Here is a 19220-nt window from a genome sequence, read left to right on the forward strand (position 1 = left end):
TAGTAAATTCCACCAATAATCATGGAAATCGTGTAATAACGGCAATTGCCGCATAGTTTCTGGGAGAATATACTGCATGGTGTCATAAGAGCAATCGCTGCTTGTGGGGAACACGTCTGCATACGTAAAGTAACAGAAACATGAATGGCTTGCAGACTCTGAAATTGTTCCTGGCACCCATTGAGTAGGCTGAGCCAGCATGCAGAGAAACCAAACAAAACTGCTAAAGAAGCGCCTTAACATCAAGTTACATATAAAAATATAACAAAATGTGATATACTTGTGGAGGTAACAATTCCTGAAATGCTGCGCTTGCCGGAATACTATGTGTGGTATTGAGGTAGAGACAAAAGAAAAACAGACGGCTGCGCTGAATGTCAGGAAAATATGTATAAATGTGAAGAGAGCCAACGTAAATACATGCAATATTTATTAATAATAAAAATGGGTTTAAGACATAAATACCGGTATGAAAATAATATTAAAAAGAGTCACATTATAGTTTACTCATAATGTCTGATAATAGCTCGTGGTTAATACTGAAATGGCGGACGTATCCTTGATGGTGAAAGTCCGTATTCCACTTAATATAGTTGATTTCTATTAAACAGACAGAAGAACAAGGTGCACGGATACTTTCCCAATTGGGTATATGTCCCTCGGTTAAAACAAATCTCAATACCTCTCCGGTGGGCTGGTCAAAGCCGAGCGTCCTCGGCATAAGTGTCCTGCAATACCCACATGAGCTGTGCAGCGGAGGGGAGATAGCCGTCTATTCACAAGCTGACTGTAGCGGCGTGCGTGTTAAAGCCGCTGGCGACGGGAGATGTAGACGGAGGGTCCAATGTAGATAGAGATCGATGTGAACCTTGTAGTTACACCTGAGCAAGGTGTGTGTGAGGGCGGGTCCTCACGCTTTTCGTCACGCTCCACGTGACTTTTTCAAAGGGGACTTTGAACAAGTCACGTGGAGCGTGACGAAACGCGTCAAGACCCGCCCTCACACACACCTTGCTCAGGTGTAACTACAAGGTTCACATCGATTTCTATCTACATTGGACCCTCCGTCTACATCTCCCGTCGCCAGCGGCTTTAACACGCACGCCGCTACAGTCAGCTTGTGAATAGACGGCTATCTCCCCTCCGCTGCACAGCTCATGTGGGTATTGCAGGACACTTATGCAGAGGACGCTCGGCTTTGACCAGCCCACCGGAGAGGTATTGAGATATGTTTTAACCGAGGGACATATACCCAATTGGGAAAGTATCCGTGCACCTTGTTCTTCTGTCTGTTTAATAGAAATCAACTATATTAAGTGGAATACGGACTTTCACCATCAAGGATACGTCCGCCATTTCAGTATTAACCACGAGCTATTATCAGACATTATGAGTAAACTATAATGTGACTCTTTTTAATATTATATTCATACCGGTATATATGTCTTAAACCCATTTTTATTATTAATAAATATTGCATGTATTTACGTTGGCTCTCTTCACATTTATACATATTTTCCTGACATTCAGCGCAGCCGTCTGTTTTTCTTTTGAGCCAGCATGCAGCCTATGCGCTTGCTAGGAAGCAGTGACATCACTGAGGGATGGCCTGTATAATGAGACCTGCTTAATGAGGTACCTGGGCAATAGGTGGGCTACATTCCTGTGACTATTAGTTCAGTCTCCTGTAAAACCTGGACCCGTGTTACCAGATCAGTAACGCACCTAGAATACGATTGTAGAGCACGTCGCTGAAAACCACAACAGGGGCTTCACGATCGGTGATCAAATTCTGAAAAGCTTCTGCGCAGAGTTTAACATCAACGGGTTTACGGCCAAACACGTATGTGACAGGCAGGCGCCTGCACGGGCTCAAGCACGCTCTCCCATAATGCACCAGGGCATCTGCTCCGACGTGTTCAGCTGCCACCTCGTCCACACAGCAGCTGCCAGGAAAGATGGACAGTAGACTTTAGATTCATTAAAAAGGCTAATTACATTACAAATAAACCAATTATCTGACGGGAAGAGAGTGTATGGGTCAGGATGACCAGAGGTAAAAAAATTAGCGCACATGCCATTGTTTGCCTTCTCTTCCCTGTACTCCCTCTGTTCTCTTCTGTCACTTTTATGAAGGAGCCATAAACCTCTCACAACACAACAGTTTGGGGGTGTGGCTTAGCGGAAGCGAAGGTGCGACGCGCCTTTGGGGTAAGTAAGATATGATGGCATTGAGTGTAGGGTGTAATGTACCGGTAATTGGGAACGACCACCTCCAGGCACAAAGGAAAAGAGGACACAACTCCCGGCCTTACTCAGGCTGTGCAGAGGGTTAATGTAACCAACATTCATAAATGTATAACATCAGGTATGTCACTGGCTGCTAGTGACTGGTCAGGCTACAAGGTCGCCACCGCCGCTTATGCAGGTGACCAGAGCACTTTACAGTACAGTGACTATGGGGTATATTCAATAAGAGTCGGGTCCACTCCGACATGCAGTTGTCGGAATGGACCCGACAACCCCTATTCAATGGACGGCCAAATCCAACTGTCGGATTTGGCCGTACACAGGTCCTGTGCTGCCGCTGCTGTCAGCGGTGCAGATGGCGGCAGCGGGCGTGAGCGGGACGGCGGCAGGGGGAGCAAGCTACGGGGGAAAATGTCTGCGGCGGGGGGAGCAGAGATCGGCGGCAGGAGCAGGCTGCGGGGGGACATGTCTACGACGGCGGGGGGAGGCGCTGCAGGGATAGAGGTGCCTGGCCAGGGGACGGCCAGGCACCTCTCTCCCTGCAGCACCTCCCCCCCGTCGCCGCAGATATGTCACCCCGGAGCCTGCTTCTCCCGCCGGCCACCGATCTCTGTGCCGCCGCAGCACCACTAGTCTCATCTCAATCCGACTTTTTTTAAAGTCGGATTGAGATTGTCGGAAACGGGGCTAAAACCTGTCAGGTTTGGCCCCGCTTCCGACAATGCACGCTTATCGGCGGCTGAAGCTGCCGATCAGCGTGCATTCTGACAAGTCGGGTTTCCCGACTTGTCGGAATAAACGGGGCACTAATGAATAGGTCGGAACCCCTTCCGACCTAAAACTGTCGTAAGCTGCCGTCTTTCCGACAAGACGGCAGCTACCGACAGTTATTGAATATACACCTATATATGACAATTTGTAGGTTTTCCTGACACAGTAATTGCACTGAGTGACATGACTGAGTGACACTTACCTGCCATATGAGGTGTCCCCCAGGATATACATTTTAGCCCCGGTAGCATCTTCCAGTTTTCTGGCTATACTGACCGAGTCCACTAGGAGCTCGTCCGGAAACTGCAGAGCCACCTAGGTCACCGGGGATCACAAAAAAGCAAAGGGGTTTAGGTTTAGTTGCTGGTACACAATAATAGCAAAATTACTAGAGGGGTGGGGACATACAGTAAGCAGATATGTATCTACCTCCACAACATGGCAGCTGGCAACTATACTTACCTGCAAATGTGCATAGAAATGAAAGCGTATTTACCAAAGGAGGCTGACATTTCCTGGGCCAGCACGCCTCATGCCTCCGTTATACCAGTACTTAGAGAACGGACTTCCTGTAAATATTTGTGTCACCCACAAAATGGCTGCTTCCAAGGCATGGACCACAAACACACAAAGAAAGAAGCCTTTCTTGGGGTGCACCGAGATTCAAATACCTTATCAATTAATATATAACTTTTATTGTTCTGTATTAAAAAGTTTTTAGCCACATGAAATATAAAACTTTTAAGTGAAAAATAAAGTGAAAAATAGTGAGATTAAAAATCTGTTATTCTCCACAGAGACTGCTGCTGCTGCTGTAATAATAGGATTTTGGTACTTACCAGGTAAATCCTTTTCTTTGAATCCATAGGGGGCACTGGAGTACTCTTGGGATATGGACGGGCGTAGCCGATCAAAGGCACTGAATATTCAAATTTAGGACTCTCCCCCCCCTCCATATCCCCAAGTACCTCAGTGTACTTTGCCAGTGTTTTTTACTGAGCGAACAGGATATAGAGAGGTTGACAATGGAGAATCCCTATAACATAACGGACAACCACAAAGTTGATCCGTAACCTTATTGTCAACTAAACAGTTGACACCTTAACCGATAGAACTTTATAATTTGATCCAATCGGTGAAAATGTGTTACCATAAGCTCCTTTGAGCTTAATACCACCCAAGTAAAATTTGTTCACTAAGCTCCCTTGAGCTTAAACAACCCAGGTAAAACTGCTCTGGGTGGGCGTCCAGTGCCCCCTATGGATTCAAAGAAAAGGATTTACCTGGTAAGTACCAAAATCCTATTTTCTTTATCATCCACTAGGGGTCACTGGAGTACTCTTGGGACGTACCAAAGCTTCCCTCGTGGGCGGGAGAGCTGTTTGATACTTGTAACAGTAGGCAGCCAAAGCTAAATGCTGATGGCGCCACCATTCATAACGTGTAAACGTGCACCAACGTGGTGCACTGAAGGCTATGTAGCCGCGTCGTAGACGCTCCACGACCCGCTGGGTCCGACATTCCCACAGAACCTGTGGAATGAACTATTACTGACGTAGGCGATTGTAACTTAGCCTTAAAGTAAACCTGACTTGTAGTCATTATTATCCAACTGGATAATGTCTGCTGAGAAACTGGCTAACACCAGTTTGCAGTATCATATATAACAACAACGTATTCATATCACGTACTGTAGACGTTCGGTACATATATAAACGCGTAACGCGTGTACCACATTCAGAATTTTAGAATGTGCTGTCCACACAGTAACCACTATTGGTATATTGATGTGATGAATACGAAAGCGGATTTCGTCCGAAGATCTGATTTGTCATGAGAAACTCAAATACGGTGGCTTGGAATACAAGGCACCCAAATATGAAAACAAACCCCTTGCCGAAGCACCCTTGCCGTAGGCAAGGCTAGAAGAAAAATGTTTTCCAAAGTGAGAAACTTAATCCCCATTTTTTTAAAAAGGGTTCCAAAATATGAAAATTTAATTCCCTTTTGTTAAAAAAAAGGTTCCACAATATGAAAACTGTAAGAAATCTGAACCCAACCTCAAATCGCCTGGCGCTGTAGGTGGGATAAATAGAGTCTGAACTTTGGTGACACCTTGTAGAAAGATGTTCACAGACGTAAATAGAGGCAAACGCTTTGAAAATAAGTTTACCACACAGATACCTGCACTCTTAGTGCAGATGACCGCAGTTTTCCATCCCATTCCGTTTAACAGAATACGGGTACTTGAAGTATGATGTTGGAAACTTCCGAGAGTTACAACCTATGTAAGCACACGAAATTTCTTAATAATGAGCTGCCTTAAGCGGCTTACTATTTCGTAACATGGTTGGTATAACCGATACTGTAACGCTCTATTTTTTAAGAGGGCGGTCTGAACCCTCACCCTGTCAACCGCAGCTGCGGTACATAGATAATAGGTACATAGGTAACTATGGGTAAAAGAAACGTTTCCTGATGTAACAGGTTGGACGTATTATGAGCGGGGCCAGATCGTGTGCAAGTATTCCTTGACAATTCGAGAAGCAAACTTCTCTGAAACCCATGAGATACCACCAGTATGACTGTGACGAACTGTCTTCTGATCCGTTTTGGCAACGAAGAGAGAAGCAGAAAATGGTGGAGCTAGATACACAATGCTGAATGACCCCATGAATGTGATGTACACATACTGAGCTTTCATCATTGTGGCGAGATGCCATCATGTATACTTGAGGGTAACCCCCTTGTGTGGACTCACCTATGAAACACCTCTGGATTTAATGTCCAGTTTCCAAGATCCAAACCCTGACGGGTGAGATCGTGTTTCTTGACATTTTCACATAATGGCGTTCTGAGCCATTAAAGATTTGAGTTACCTGCCGCATAGTCATGCGGCTTCTTGGTTCTCACTGTTGTTGAGTATGCAACTGCCGTTGCTTTGTTTGACTGCTTAAAGGCAGCGTGAGCCAGGGCTGAAAAACAAAATTACATGAAACTCACGGTTGTTTCTCTCCACAGAAATCTTTAGTAAAAAGCGAAAGATTTATTCGTTCTGAAGAGAAACCAGATTCTATCCCTGGTCAGACTGAAAGCGAATCATTTAATGTATTGTAAAATGCACAGAGTTTTAGGACATTTATCTATTGCATTGTAAAATGCACAGAGTTCTAGTACCTTTATCGACAGGAATCTGTCGTGTTTTAGAACCTTTGCGTTGATTTTAACTACAAATCCTGACTCTCTGTGACTGTCGTCCAGAGTATACGCACCCTTGTCCCTCTGTGAGAAACGCGATTGAAAACACATCTTTATTCTTAATAAGTGAATACAGCAATGTACCGCTAATGTGCGTGTACCTTTGTTCTTGCTGGTGTAGTAGGTAAAAGTCTTTGATTTACCGTATTTATAATCTTACCTAGGAATTGACATCGTTTAGACCGACTTAGATGTGATTGTTTTCGAACTTAATATGCTACCGCAACTTAATATGCTACCGCAGTATACCTTAGTAGCACAAGATAGAGGAACTTTGTTGATACATAGTTCTTATGTGAGATTAGCTATCATTTCAACATCACTTTGGTAAATACCGGAAGCGATAAGCAACGGAAGAAATGAACTGGTTAATGGTTGTGGCGATTTGCAAACGCTAGAACCTGATATGAATAAACCTGACTGGGTAAATACGCATTGTGAAAATCAATGCAATTATACAATTGTGTGGCTCCAATAAGCAAAAACTAACCGCAGAAAAAACCATTTTCTAACTGTAGTAAATGACTTGCTGATTGATATTCCACGGAGCTGTTTGATTTTGCTCAAACAGAAGGGAATAAGTAACTTTGACTCTGTTAGCGTACTATTGCCTGGTTTATAAACCAGCAACGACTAAATGACAACCTGCCAAACCGTTCGACAGAAGCAGTTTTGTACTGTAAGCTGTAACTAGCTGCGACATATATGAGTTGAAGTCATGAAACCTCGCAACTGTAACATGAAAAGACGCACTTCCACAATTGTAAAGGCGGTCATCAAACCACTGGCTTGCAGACTGTAACGTCCTGTCGTTACATTTCTTATAAAGGAATAAAACGCCGTTACAAGTATACTGTATGCGTATGCGCTAATGGCAGAATATCCTAAAGGGATAAAATGGCGTTACCAGTATATCAAATTTAGGAGCAAACAAGCTCTGGCCTCGTCGCGCTTAACTAGCGACAATGAAAATAACCGGCGTTAGCAGAAGCTTTACAGATATACTCTGCAGCTTCTTTTAACCGTGATCGGTATGGTTTCATACATAGATCTAGTGACCCAAATGTATCTGGGGTTTTTATAATGTTTGACAGAAACGCATTTACCAATGCCGGATCGCGTCCTTTTGGACACGATTATGTATGGTTGTCCAAAACCCCGCACTATCTGAGTGCTGGACTAATGTACCCTTCTCACTTGTAGTTATCGGTGTGAGATTTGACATAGAATCGTGCATTAAATTATAAGACCAGTGAAAGAAACACTCTGGTACCCAAAGGAAAATTGTCACTTTGGAAAGCTTGTCTTTTGTTAGCGCTGGCGGAGTTATTCTGAGACTCCGATTACCGCTGTTTTAATTTGAATTGCCAATGTTAACATTTTTAGTCTGCACTAGAGCCTTATTTGCTATGTCGACAGACATCATAATAGGCAACAGACAGACACTTGCACGACTTAATAAAGTTATTATATGGCATATATATCTATAGATATATGTTATTGCTGAACAGCATATTTATTAGGAAACTAAAGTGTTCTTTATGTGAAAAGCAGTTCACATGGGCATGAAACCCGAACCAAATTCCTACTAACACCCCTGCGCCTGCTGGTGGCTTAAAGATGTAGGGCAGGAATGTTCTAGAATTATCCTGCACTACAACTTCCCACTAACACCCCTGCGCCTCCTTGTGGAGTAGAGGTGTATGGCCGGTGTTATGGAATTATAACTGGAAAACCAGCAATGATTAAAATGGCCGTCATGCCATGCTTTCCCAGACAATCACAGTACAGGTTACCTGCTGCAGTTGTAATATAGGCTTAATAGCCTATTATACAGTTACTATGCTTAATAGCCTTTTATACAGTGATAACCCTGGTGTTGGATACAGTAAAATATATGCAATTAGTCAATTAATATGAACACTCAAAAATAACAGAAAACATGGTTAAACTTGCAATAGGTTATCCACTGGTAACCTATTGCCAGCCAAAGCCTCATATATATATTATATATATATATATATACCAAGTGTTTACACATATAATCACAGTTTATACTGATATCATAGACAGTTCTGCCAGCCAAAGTTTCATTATATATTATATATATAAACCTGCAGAAACATATAATACCCCGTACACAGCTTGTCTTTGCTGCTGCTATAGGTATTATTCCCCCTCCCCCTCCCCCCTGCATCCCCATGTTACCTGCAGCGTACAGGGATCGGGTGCAGGGAGAGCCTGAATTCCGCGCCGGGGAGCCGTCCGGAAGCTGCTTCCTACAGCAGTACACAGTCTCCCTGTGTCTGCGGTGTCTCTGTGGAAGAGTGGCCGGCGTCCTTTAATGACGTGCGGCCACTGTTTAGTACAGGGGAGTCTCGGCGGCGTGTAGCGGTGCCGGGCCATCAGATCAGTGAGAGCGGCCGGCGTCTGAGTGCCGAGCGGCCGCTCTCTTAGTTGAGCACACAGTGCGTGTCGTTAGAGCAGTGAGAGCGGCCGGCGTCTGAGTGACGTGCGGCCGCTGTGCTTTAGGCCAGCGCACGGAGAGTCTCGGCGGCGATCAGCGGTGCCGGGCCATTAGTGCAGTGAGAGCGGCCGGCGTCTGAGTGACGTGCGGCCGCTCTGCTTTAGGTCTCAGCGTGATTAGCGGTGCCGGGCCATTAGCGCAGTGAGAGCGGCCGGCGTCTGAGTGACGTTTGGCCGCTCAGCGCGTATAATGTGAGGAGAACTCTCTCATTCTCCCCAACTATCAGGTGGAACTTCATATATAAGAAGTGCTCCTCTACTTCAGCGGGACCCGTCAGCGCCTGTACAGTATAACACACACAGCAGGGCGGCAGCGTGAGCTGACCGCCCTGACACACATACCTTGCTTTCCTGGCTGTGACGAGCTTCTCTGTGTAAGCTACGTTTCAGCCTCCAGCTTCTCTCCTCGTGTCTGCTGTAAGCTCTTTCTTCCAGCTCTTTGTCTCATCCTGGCTGTAACGGATCTTCTTTCTGTAAGGTCCGTTCAGCTTGCAGGAGACAGTGGCTGCCTGTGGCTGTGAGGGTGCTCGTTGTGAGGACCGACACGCCATGCGCTTGCTTATAGCGCCTGTGGCTGTGAGGGTGCTCTTTGTGAGGACCGACACGCCATACGCTGCCTTGCAGCGGCACCATCCCGGACCCAAGTTTTTCAGAAACTGGGACGGGAAGTGTAAAAATTAAAAAATAAAAATAAAAAATAAAAATCTTCTGAAAAGTGGCCATTGCCACAAGCCGATGATCATGCTGTGAGCACCGAAAAAACACTGGCAAAGTACACTGAGGTACTTGGGGATATGGAGGGGGGGGAGAGTCCTAAATTTGAATATTCAGTGCCTTTGATCGGCTACGCCCGTCCATATCCCAAGAGTACTCCAGTGACCCCTAGTGGATGATAAAGAAAAAGTATTCTCTTCCAATAAAGGCTCAATGGGCCCTGCTGCTATTATTTTTATTCACAACCTTGCTGATTTATTTATTTTCTTTCAGCAATCACCAGTACCTCTTCAATTAATTCATATTTAATGTTTATTGTTGAAATAAATTGTGACTGGTGTGTTGTTTCAATAAACTAAATTGTTTATGAAAACATATGTCTATACTGTAGTCTTGTGTCAATATAATAGAAAGCACTCAATTTATTCAACACATCTTTATTAACACTAGTTGTCTTTACTTTTGTTTTATCAGTGTGTCTGCATGGTTAATTTCATTTCTGGTCACAAGCAGTACGTAGGAATGTTTATTCATTATATTGATATCAGATGCCAGTGATATTCTTTCTCATATTCCCCCAAATATTGGATTATATGCCTGCATCTGGCCCAATATTAGTCATAAATGTGTTTGTGAGTATATAAATGCTGATATATAGATCGTTTAATATCTATATAAGTTCATATCATAGTTCCAGTTATTGATCATATGTTGCCAGTTAAGTATCTCAGCCAACACTTTTAGACACCGGTTTCCAAATCAGCAATTATGTTTCAAACCAATGTCTCCAATTAATTTGAAAACTGTAGCTAGTATATAGTCATAACATTCCTTTACTTTTGATCGTAACGTTCGTATAATGAATAGAATAATTTAAATTATACCCACAGTATATTCGGGTTTAACCTTTATTGGTACACACACTTATACACCTGCCAATGTTAATTAAATAGTGGGAGCCAGTAGCGCTAATCTATTTCTCAGAGCCGGGTGTTTGGATTATTTCATCTTGCCTGACCTCTAACAACCACCTTTTAATATAATCACATACGTTTCCTGATTAGTTTAATATCTCTGTGGTATGTTAGATGGTCAGGCTGGCATTTCACGATGTTAGTGCTGTCTTAGATCTCAGCCGTATGCTGCGGCTCCGGACAGCCGTCGCGTGCGGCTGACTATGTCCCTCCGCCTACACGTCTCTGCACCCGCTCCTAATCTAGCCGCCCAGTGTCGGGTATTAGAGGCCGTTCGTCCTCCTTTCCCCCGGAATAGAATTCACTACAGTATACATTTATAATTCGACATTATGTTTCCATTTTAAAGCAGCAGAATATAACAGCAATGCAGCAGTCTCTGAAAAAACGCCAACGCACGTTTCACAGAGGTTGCTTCGTCAGGGCATGGAGTCATTATCACATGAATGGGAGACTTACCTGTGTCACACAGAGAATTGTGTAAGTACTAAATATAAATCTGCTAATGATGTTATTACACACCTTTGTAGCCCCTTGGCCCTGAATAAAATCAATGGTCTTCTGAAGGTCATAGATCTCATCCAATGTTTCGTCGGCGCTTATACGGACACTGAGGTTCGTCGCACTCAGGTTCCGAGTAATAACTTCCTCTCCATCACTGCTAAACAGTGCCGTCGTCATATTCAGGCTGTCAGCGATCGGTCTATGGGAAGGCAGAATATAGAGAGTAAGTAAATCCAGTTTCTGACAATAGGTCATATGACTATTACTGAGCCGAATAACATACACACAATAACTGGGGTGAGAGTGACTTGTCCACTCGTGGTAAGGTCCGTACACATTAGACGATATCGCTCTGTGAGCGTTGTCGTCTAATGTTTCCCCCTCCCGGGCCGACTGTACACACTGAGCGATATGACCACTCATATCGCTCAGTGACGTCACGCCTCCGCCAGCCCTGCATGCAGGTCGTGGACGACAGTCCAGATCCTGCATGCATGCACTGGCGACAGTGACGATCGTTGCCGACCCGCGGGACCGCGCATCGGTCGCCGCTGACGGCATACACACTTGCCGATAAAATGAGCGACGTCACTCAGGGAGGGGGAAAATGAGCGACGTCGCTCATTTTATCGGCAAGTGTGTATGGGCCTGCAGTTAGGACAGCCTATACCAATATTTTGGAAATCAAAACAAGAAAAAAATACTTTTTATTTTTATGGTGCCATCAAGTATTGAAGCACACAGAGTTACCTCCCTTCAGGGTGTAAGAAATTGGACAGTCTCAACAAACAGAGGACTATTGGGAGCTATGTTCTCCTCGTTAATAGGATCGCCGCTCGCAGTTTTCTCCTCCCTGCCCTTTTGCCTCATCACCGCCGCTGGTCTCTGTAGCGGTTGATCAGCGCTGCGCTCCCCGTCAGTCGCTCATGCGCACACTGATTATGGCACACAGCAGAGACAAGTGCGCATGCGCGACCGACAGGGGTAGCGCAGCGCTGATCAACCGCTACGGAGAGTCCAGGGCTGAGTGGCCGCGGCGGTGATGAGGCGGAAGCACAGTGAGGAGCGGGCGGCGATCCTATTACCAAGGAGAACACATAGGATGCAATAAGCCACATACAGTACCGCAGCGGGAGAGGTTAGTACATCCCGCCCCTCCCCCACCCGCCGCGCCCCAGCAACCGCCCCTTGCCCACAGCGCCACCGGACCCCACCCCGACACCCTCCCCCACCAGTGGCGCCTCCAGACCCCCCACCAAAACCGCGGTACCCCTGCACCTGCCACTCCACCACCAGCAGCACCTATGGACCTGATAATGTCAAATATTACCTTAAAACATAAAGCTATGGGGGCGTGGCTTGAGGCCTGACTGAGAGGAAGTGTCTCCAGAGAGCTCCTGCCGGATTAAACCCCTATAACCACTTAAAACAGCTTTTACCCCACCTGCCTCTCCCCCATACCACCCCACAATTGCCCCTGTTGACTAGAGCACTCAGGGAGTGAGCTGCGGAGCCGGAGCACGGGCCTGCCCTGTGCTTGCGGGTTGCGGCCTTCCCTGTGAGGTGAAGCCGGGGCCTAAATTTGTTAATATCCCCGCCCGGGATCGTCCGCCGCCCGGCCGCCAAAGCGCTGCCCCCCGGCCTGCCCCGCTTCCACGCCGAGTACCCCTTACCTGAGGAGTCCTGACAGAGCAGCAGAGAAAAAGACAAGTGTCCCTGAAGGAGCGGGGCCGGAGCCGAATAGATTCCAGGAGCTCCGTTGGCGGCGGCCATATTGGATGTGGCGCCTGATGGAACTCAGGCGCTACACCACTACAAAACGCCTGCTGACCGCGGTGGCGAGCGGAGGTCGCTGAGAGGCCTGGGGATATCTAACAACAAATAAACTCCTGGGGGCAACGCTAGGAATGTCCATAAAAGGACACTCCACTTACTATTGACGGCGGCCATCTTGGAGGTGGCAGAACAGGCCCATCTTACCTTACCTTATCTGCACTATGCTGCCCCTACTGGAGCTGTGAGGAAACGATCTACCTATTTTAACAGGGAATCAATTTAAAATTTCAACCCCGCAGCTGCTGTTTTTTATCTCCTACACTACATCTCATACAACCCACGGAAAAGTGTATGGTGAATCAGGACGCTCTCCCGTGGACTCCTCTCACTGTTATCACAGATTAATAGGACCTAAGTCCTATAAATGATGTAATTTCACGGAAGCCTGACTTCCCCCTCACCCGGACCAACTGTTGAATACGTAACATCCAGGTGGACCATTCTTGTTACCACTCCTTAAACGGACGCCCTACTTTCACCAGATATTATGAGCAGAGCGAACACCAGAGCAAAAAAGTCAGGAGCTACACAAGATATCTCACAACACTTCTCACGCCGGGAAAAACCGTCAGAAGCTTCATCTCCAACCTCACCGATGCCTACCCCCATCATGGACCAGACGGACGCACCCTCAACTAAGGCGGACATTCAATCCCTCCAGAACATGATACTAGACATTAATAATTCATTTACGACAGCTCTCCAGACAGCGATTGGAGAATTAAAATCTGACATGGTGGCATTAGACTCTCGCACAACCGCGCTAGAATCACGGTTGGACCACCAACAAAATTTCCACAAACAAGTGGGTGAGGACATGAGCTACCTATCCAGCGAACTGGAACTCCTTAAGGATAAAGTCGAGGATAGTGAAAATCGCGAAAGACGGAACAATTTACGCATCCGCAATGTCCCTGAATCTATTACAGCCTCCGAATTGGAATCATACCTCCAACGCTTGTTTATACACATTCTGCCATCTCGATAGAGAGAGATCATCGCGCCCTGAGACCTAAACCGAAAGACTCGGAGCCTCCCCGCGATGTTATCCTCCGATTTCTGTCCTTCAAGATTAAAAATAGTATCACTCTGGCGTGCAGAAATTCAACTTCAATTTTATTCGAAGACTCCCGGCTTCAGATCTATCAAGACCTGTCACCGATGACCATTGCTAAACGACGCGATTTACGCTCTGTTACCTCCACATTACGTGACAATGGCTATAAATATCGCTGGGGATTCCCTTTTCGCCTCATTGTGGAGATTGATGGCAAAATTCACACCATTCGCTCTCCTGATGACGGGGACAAATTGCTTCGAAAGTTGCAGCTGTCTCCGGCTGCTACCTCATAGACATGAAGTTCCTTTCGTTTAATTTCAATGTTATAGTAACGTTTAATATACTCGATTTTGTTCTCAATCTAGCTCAACTGCTATGTAAGCTGTGTTATAGGTCCCGCTCCATACACTAATGCCCATTTATTTTCTTTTTAGAAGGTTCTTGTTGGCGGACATTTATACCTCACGTAGTACTATGTTGTTATCTCGCTGGGCTGGTCGTCGGCTTGGAGACATTGCCATATAGAGAAAATATTGGATTGAATCCTTTTCCGATGCCGTGAGGGCTGTCTCTGGCCGCCGACCTGTCCGGCGATCTTACCATTTGCTCTATTGTTATCACTAAATTGATACTATTTGTTATATGATCATTCATGTTATAGTGTTCTATATCAAGGAATATCCCGCCCCTGAAGTAGAAGTAGATCTTAGTTTGCTACAAGACGGTCCGCCCGTTCTGTATATTAGTGGTTTCGGGTGGGGGGCGTCGGTGCTCTATCTTGATACCTCCTCCCCCGAATCTTAGGGATTAAAGTTATTATCAAGCATAGAGGGTCAATACCCTCGTCTGTTATACTGCATTTGTATCCCGTCAGTGAGCTCTCTCATCTTTCTTTTCTTTGAGAGCTCATCCTTGGCAGCCGAGTATCCTGCCTACTGGATACTACGTCTGCTTTATTCTTTTTTGTTTCTCTTTCTTCTGTTCCCCTCCTCTCTTAGACCCCGGTTGCAGTACACATAGTCCGGGACCCTAGGGATTTCCAGCGAGTTACTCCCTCTTCAGTTTCAATCATGCCGCTAAAGTGCCTGTCCATTAATGTCAAAGGGCTGAACACTCCCCAGAAACGCTCTCATCTCCACAGATCTCTCAAAACATTAAAAGGTGACGTGGTTTTCTTACAGGAGACACACTTGAAATCGGATTCCCATCCCTCCCTGACATCTAAACAATTCCCTATGGCCTGGTACTCCAATCATACAGCAAAAAAACATGGGGTGGCTATCTTAATAAGGGGGTCCATTCCTTTCCAACTCCTAGACTGTAAGCACGACAATGAAGGTCGTTATGTAATGGTGAGGGGAAAAATCGGACACGAGGAGGTTACCTTGGCTAATCTGTACTCTCCAAACACTGCACAATCCAAATTCTTTCGCAAGTTTTTCCACGACCTTTACTCATATAGACGAGGCAAAATACTTGGTGGCGATTTCAATATGGCTCTCACGGGCATGGACAGATCCGGCCCCTTGCGTAGTAGTCAAACCCCGAATTCCTCCGTATTGCACAGGGGCATGGCCGAGGCTGGTTTGTTCGACGTCTGGCGATTCCTTAACCCGACGACCACCAGGGACTATACTTTCTATTCCAATCCGCACGATGTGTACTCTCGTATTGATTTGTTCTTGAGTTGTGCACCTCTCTCCCGCACCGCTCGCTGTTCTTCGATAGTCCCACTTACCTGAACTGACCACGCGGCTTTAACCGCGACATTTGACATTTTTGATATACCTGACGGCAGACCGACATGGAGACTAAACGAGACGCTATTGAAGATCCCTAAGTTTCAGGACTTAATTAAAACAGAGCTTAAAGAATATTTTACGGCTAACGTAGAAGGTGACTGCAGTATAGCCACTATATGGGAAGCCCATAAGGCGGTCATCAGGGGATCCATTATCCAATTTGCATCCCGCCGTAAGAGAAACCGAGAAAAGCAAATTGCCCTATTAACGGATAATATTGCAACATTGGATCAGCAACATAAACGCACACGCTCTAAAAAAACTCTAGCCGAACTTTCTAAAGCACGCGATGACCTACAATCTCTCTTGGCGGAGAATATTGAGCGCTCGCTTCGATGGGCTAATCAATCGTTTTACGATAAAAGTAACAAGGCACATACTTTATTAGCTAACCAACTACGTGCCAAAAAGGCTAACCAATGCATCCATACTATTAGACAACCTTCAGGTAACATTACCTACGACCCCAAAAAAATTAATAGTATCTTTTTTGACTATTACAGGACACTCTATAACCTTGATCCCCCGTCCGATCCCCTAGCACAAGCCGACCAGACACAACAGTATTTAGATTCATGCGCTCTTCCTCGTATAGATGAGATAACTAACTCTACTCTCAATGCTGATATTTCTGTTGAGGAAATTGAAGCGGCACTGAAAACCCAGAAACCCTCCAAAGCACCTTGCCCGGATGGCTATCCGATGGTGTATTACAAAACCTTCGCCCCTCAACTCATCCCTCATATGGTCTCCCTATTTAATAAAATACTACGGGGTGCGCCTTTTCATACTGACTCCACGACATTCCGCATTATTGTATTTCCGAAGCCCGGAAAAGATCCCTTGCATTGCTCAAATTACAGACCCATATCTTTGATAAACACCGACCTCAAACTTTTTGCCAAAATGCTAGCAACTCGCCTGAACGCTGTGTTGCCATCATTAATAGACCCTGACCAAGTGGGATTTATCCCTGGCCGTCAGGCCTCGGACAACACCAGACGCACCATTAATTTGATTCATCAAATAAACTCGACAAAAACACCAGCGATTGCCTTGGCGCTAGACGCCGAAAAAGCATTTGATCGCATTTCCTGGCCCTTTTTGTTTTCTACCTTATCAACGTTTGGCCTCCATGGACATTTCATCACTGCAATAGCGGCCCTCTATTCCAACCCTACATCTATGGTCCTGACCAATGGACTGAGCTCACCTCGATTTAGTTTGAAGAATGGCACTCGTCAGGGCTGCCCTCTCTCGCCCCTACTTTTTGCTCTATGCATCGAACCTCTCGCGGCCCGTATTAGACTTAATACGGACATTGGGGGGACTACAGTGGGGCAGAACTCATACAAAATATCTTTATTTGCAGACGACGTGCTCTTGACCTTATCTAACCCCTTGATTTCTCTTCCTAATCTACAAAAAGAATTACTCCTATATGGAACCCTCTCTGGTTATAAAATAAACCACACCAAATCTGAGGCCCTTGCATTTAATATCCCATCCCAAACCCATTTGATTCTAACCTCCTCTTTCCCTTTTCTTTGGAGACCCTCGGCTATCAAATACCTCGGCATATTCATTACTAAATCCTATACCAACCTATACCAGGCTAATTATGTCCCCATGATTAAAACTCTCACCCAAGACCTGGACAAATGGGACAGATTATTCATTTCATGGATTGGACGAATTAACGCCCTGAAAATGAATCTCCTTCCCCGTATTCTTTACCTATTTCAGACCATTCCGATAATGGTGCCCCGAGTGACTCTGGCTTCATTGCAATCATTGTGCAAAAATTTATCTGGGCTCACCGTAAATCTCGATTAAGACGAACTCTGTTGACTAAAAGTTCTACCTCAGGCGGATTGGGATACCCTAACCTTCAGGCTTATTTTAATGCCTGTCACCTTAATCACATGGTGTCCTGGCATTCCCCACAAGGGAACAGAAAATGGGTCGATATTGAGAACTCAATATATCAGGGCGTCCCCCTCGACTCTCTTCTATGGCTCCCCGGGTCCTGCAGACCAGCCTCGGCCTATTCAATCACTACGATTAAATTCACCCTTGGATTGTGGGACAAACTCCGCAGCACCTACAATCTATCCTCATACCCCTCACCTTTAACACCTATCTGGGGCACCCTGCCTTCCCCCCTGGCTGCGAACGAAAAATAGCGGCCCCATGGCAATCTCCGGGCATCACGAGATTTATCCATGTTAAAGGCCACTCAGCACAGACCTCGTTTGGAGATTTTCAAGAGCGCCTTGGTTTGCCATCCTCGTGTCATTACCATTACATTCAAATTCTCAGCTTTCTCAAATCTCAGTTTAAAACTACACCTTTGAAACCACCCAACTCCTTTGAACATATGTGTTTACTTTCAATTGGCAAAAAGGGGAATATCTCAACAATATACAACTCTATTCTGACCCCAGACCCCCCTGACCGTGAACCCCATGAACTAGCCTGGGAATCAGATCTCTCCCATCCGTTGGAAGATGATCTATGGGAAGAAATCAGAATGCGCATAGCTAAAGCTTCTATTAGTGTGGCACTCAGGGAAATATGCTATAAGGTTTACACCAGGTGGTACTTAGTTCCCTCCAGACTTCATTCCATTTACCCCACGACATCAAATCTGTGTTGGAGACTCTGTGGAGAGGAGGGCACCTTTTACCACATATGGTGGACGTGCCCCTCGATTCGCCCTTTTTGGAAAATGGTAGGAGCACTTATTGCTCAAACATGCGGACATAATTTAGACCTCTCCCCTGAAACTGCTTTACTTCATGCCCCCATACCAATGCTACCCAAAACCCAGGACAAGCTTGCCATGCTACTTTGCATGGTGGCTAAATCTCTGATAGCTAAATGCTGGAAAGACCACAAACCTCCCTCCAAGGCATTACTGATATCCAAGATTAACTATATAGCCAGTATGGAATATGTTACAAGCCTGCGGAATAACACTGTGGCCCAGTTTCACAACATCTGGTCTCCTTGGTACCTCGCTCGGTCTTTATTGATGCCCGTACTGTGTTGATGCTGCTAATACTGCTAACGCTGCTAATACCTCTATCACCTATGTTGTCTCCCCCTCTCTTATCAATACAGGGAACTGTTCCCATCCTCTAGCCTCCCTATATGTAACTTACCCAATGTTTCCCCTCTAATAAGCTATATACTCTAGCTTCCTCTCGCCCTGCCTTTTCCCTTTTACTTTTACTCTTCACAGGATTACTCTCTGTTTTGGTATAAAGTTTATACTATATCTGCAAAATAAAACGAGACAGGTCATGTACACGCTTAGAATTCAGCAGGGAACATATTACTAATACCTGTTGGTCTATAATTTCACGGAATTGTCTTTATATTTCTAACTTGGTATGTGAAATGTTTGTTTTCATGTTCTATTTCCCTAACCTGCACAATTTTGTTCTTGTTAAAGTTGTGATTACGGACCACTCTCAATAAAAACTCTAACTTTAAAAAAAAAAAAACATAAAGCTATAC

At 45.4% G+C, this 19220-nt stretch overlaps 1 protein-coding gene and 1 pseudogene across 5 annotated transcripts in view; both read right to left on the reverse strand.

Annotated features, from left to right (window-relative positions):
• The window catches only part of DPH2 (diphthamide biosynthesis 2), a 49037-nt gene that overhangs the window by 10744 nt on the left and 19073 nt on the right, over positions 1-19220 (reverse strand). For all 5 annotated transcript variants that reach the window (XM_063939379.1, XM_063939380.1, XM_063939381.1 and 2 more), the window contains 3 exons: positions 11016-11196; positions 3224-3336; positions 1726-1946 (listed from right to left, as the gene is read on the reverse strand). In XM_063939379.1, the coding sequence (XP_063795449.1) occupies positions 1726-1946; positions 3224-3336; positions 11016-11174 (493 nt within the window). In that variant the 5' untranslated portion in view covers positions 11175-11196. The remainder of the gene's footprint in view (positions 1-1725; positions 1947-3223; positions 3337-11015; positions 11197-19220) is intronic.
• LOC134959511 (U5 spliceosomal RNA) lies at positions 5987-6096 on the reverse strand (annotated as a pseudogene).

This window comes from Pseudophryne corroboree, chromosome 9 (assembly GCF_028390025.1).
Source record: "Pseudophryne corroboree isolate aPseCor3 chromosome 9, aPseCor3.hap2, whole genome shotgun sequence".
Taxonomy (NCBI): Eukaryota; Metazoa; Chordata; class Amphibia; order Anura; family Myobatrachidae; genus Pseudophryne; species Pseudophryne corroboree.